The sequence below is a fragment of the Coregonus lavaretus genome (assembly GCF_964263955.1).
Source record: "Coregonus lavaretus genome assembly, chromosome: 16".
NCBI lineage: Eukaryota > Metazoa > Chordata > Actinopteri > Salmoniformes > Salmonidae > Coregonus > Coregonus lavaretus.
Genome location: NC_140003.1, coordinates 39771285 through 39774689, shown reverse-complemented (window position 1 = coordinate 39774689; position 3405 = coordinate 39771285). Strand labels below are relative to the sequence as shown.

Below are 3405 nucleotides of genomic sequence, written 5' to 3'. Positions count from 1 at the left end.
ACTGTGCTATGTGAAATCATCCGCCAAATGTAAATCTTCCAAAGCTGGATGGTGCGTTTTGTCCAACGTCAAGAAATAAGTTTGAGGGTCTCAAAACTAAAACCAGACCAAATCGTATATTTACAGAGATCCCAAACAGTCCAAGGGCACCATATCTACCATTGTCAATTCAATAGGCCTGTAGCAGCCTATAGGCATAGCAATGTCCTCCTATGACCAAAAGCAATTAGGCCTGATTTGTCCTATACCTCAAGATTTTTCAGGCAGCTATTGGGATGTGTTTCTTTACACAACAGATAGGACTAATAAAGACAACAGACAATTTTGCCTATTGGCTATTTCGTTTTGGTCAGCAAAAACGATAGGCTAATGAATAGGCCTAGTCATTAAACACGAAACAGATAAACAAAATCGAATAGCCTAATAAAACACTAATGCATCATTAGTTCTAGTTCTAAGAAAATATGTACACAAAAACTAACATGTAGACTGAGTTTACATTGCAATAAAAGCGCATATCCTGAAAAACTGAAATACACTAGCATAATTTCACTTGGCTATTAGACCAAAACACACTCCAAGAGTTCTCACGAAAAGTTTATCGTTTTTCGTAAAGGTCCTTTTGCGCTCTCCTGCATGTATAGCCTATAGTGGATTCATTCAATCCAGTTGACTTTTTTAGGTTGGTGTGTTGGGTGGCAAGTTTTTTTTCCCGTTGGGTGGTAAATCCCCCCCCCCCTTACAAGATAGGGCCTCGATTAGGCCTATGTCGAATGTTCTGCAGTTCAGATCTTCAAAGTTGGCCTATAGTACTTTTGGTGAGCTGACATTGAAAACACAATGGTATCCCTTATGACACATTTATTGTTCTCAATAATCCTTCATGAAATAACCACTTAAAATATATTAGGCTACTGTCAAAATCATCACATAGAAGTATACAAGGCTATAACAAACAACATCGACGTCAGCTTTTGGGAATTCGTGCTCCTTTGAAAATAACATGTAGGCAAGGCCTATCATCATTACTGTAATTACAGTCTAATCATAACAAACTTCAACTGTTAAGTCATCAATACCACATAATGCAAGGTGTTGAGGGTAAATAAAGTATAGCTCATTATAGTACATTAATTATATGGTAGCCTTAGAACAGAAAGTCAGCATGGTGAAAAAGATTGTGATTCTTAAAAATATTCGTATCATAACTTGTTTGTAAAAACAAAAATAAAACATATGACTAATGCTTGGGAATGTAATGTGACCCCCTTCAACTGCAGAGGGGAACATTTCCAATAACATTAAGTGCTGCAAAGGGGACAAAAAAGTGTATTGGATTTTGTTTGTTCTAAAATAGGCCTACACAATATTAAATATTACAAAATAAGAAGGGCGATCATGGGGAGAGGTTAAAGCTTATCATTGTCTTTCACATGGGGCCAAAGATGGGGCAGAGAACTGAAACAATCTTTTTGGTGAAAGCAGGGCAAGTTCCATATTAAATAAAAGGGAAAGATATAGTTTGAGAAATACACACACGCACTTTATTGGAATATATAGCAGGCTAAAAACTGATTAAGATTGTTTCCTAAATCCTAATGAGACAAACATTTACCTGAAGAAAAATAACTTGAAGAGTTGATACCTCTCATTGCGCGGTCCATTCGATAATGTGTTGCCTAATGTTGCACGTTTTAATTTCTTACTTTCCTGAAAGAAAATACCAGACACACTGTTGGTCAGGATGGAGGCCCAAAAGTAACTGTTCCCACTTGGCATCACGTGTAAAAGATAATTGATCTTGCTAGTATTTTTTCGGCCCTTACAGTGTCTTATTTGAGACTAAATAAATATTATTGTCCGGTGTTTTGTTTTATTTCTCACGTATCGCTGAACATTCGCTTGCAGTCCATGGAGGGTGACGGTGTGTCTGCGCTCATGTTGCGGACCTGAGAGTACTCGTCCTCCGGGCTGTGTGGCAGCCCCAGCGGCGTCATCCTCTTCTCCTTCTGCCTGCGGTTGCAGAACCAGACCCGGACCACCTCCTTCTCCAGCTGCAAACTGTCCGCCAGAGAGGTGATCTCCTGGGCCGCGGGTTTGGGGCTTTTGAGAAAGTGGCTCTCCAAAGCTCCTTTAACGCTCACTTCGATGGACGTGCGCTTTTTCCTCTTCCTGCCCTGCGCCGCGATCTTATCGATGCTGGTGGGGCTACCGGTGGTCGAGTCGGCTTCCTCCAGCCATTTGTTGAGCAGCGGCTTCAGCTTGCACATGTTCTTGAAGCTCAGCTGCAGCGCCTCGAACCTGCATATGGTGGTCTGTGAGAAGACGTTGCCGTACAGGGTGCCCAGCGCCAAGCCCACGTCCGCTTGTGTAAAGCCGAGTTTGATCCGGCGCTGTTTGAACTGCTTGGCAAAGTGCTCCAGGTCGTCCGAGGTCGGCGTGTCCTCGTCAGACTGAGCGTCATGGCTCACCCCGACGTGGTGCTGCGGGTGATGTGGATGATGGTGGTGGTGATGGTGATGATGGTGGCTGCTGTGGTCGAGATCGGGGGAGTCCCCCCTCACCATCCCCGGGTGCATTAGGCTCCTACTCCCCGGTGTGCTGAGCATCCCGTTAACCGTGAATCCCCCGGGCTGGGAGTAGATCAGCGACTGTTGCTGCTGCTGTCCTTCGGAGATACTGGATATGTGCGCGGCTGAGGTGCCACCCCAGGCTCCTGGGTGTGCCTGGTGGGAGCCCAGATGCGAAGATCTGTGGTGTAGAGCTGAGCCCGAGTGCAGGTCCTCTCTGCCAGAGTTTCTCTTCACGTCCAGCGGCTGCGGGCTGCCTGTCATTCCCACGGGGCCCGAGGACCAGTGAGAGCCGGCTTCGGCAGCTGCCACTGCGGCTGCTGCAGCGGCGGCGTGAGGCAGGGATGTCACCCACTGGTGGGCATGGTTTAACACGTGTCCCCCGTTGCTCGTCGCAATAGCGCCCTGCATAAAGTCCCTCTGCACCATCTTCACCGAGGAGTCCCCTCTGTATCCGCCCGACACCGAGGTGACAGCGGTGCTCCCCGGCTGCATGCCACCGACCCCCCGGTCTGAGTGCACGATGGAGCTGGTGGACAGGATCCTATTGCTGGCCAGGTATGGACTGGAGGTGGCTGTTGCCATTCCCCAAACCATAAAGCCTGTGATTGATCTCCCTCTTCCCTCGTTGGATCAATTTATCTTCTCAAACAGAGTGCTCTAATCCAAGAAAAATGTTTTAAAACTTTGAGAAAGCGTGTTGAATGTTATACTATGCCATAAAATGGAGATCAAATAATTCAAACTAATCCATCAAAAATATTCAAAAAAATGCAAATGAAGTTGATTTTCTGTTTATCTATTAGTAGGCCTATGAAAAGGTATTCACATTCCA

At 45.6% G+C, this 3405-nt stretch overlaps 1 protein-coding gene across 1 annotated transcript; it reads right to left on the bottom strand.

Annotated features, from left to right (window-relative positions):
- Positions 1-1880: 1880 nt before the first annotated feature.
- pou3f3a (POU class 3 homeobox 3a) lies at positions 1881-3167 on the bottom strand (the record flags this gene model as incomplete). Its single annotated transcript, XM_084179856.1, has 1 exon — positions 1881-3167. One exon carries the CDS (start codon positions 3165-3167, stop codon positions 1881-1883), a length of 1287 nt encoding a protein of 428 aa, XP_084035982.1.
- Between the last annotated feature and the right edge of the window lie 238 nt (positions 3168-3405).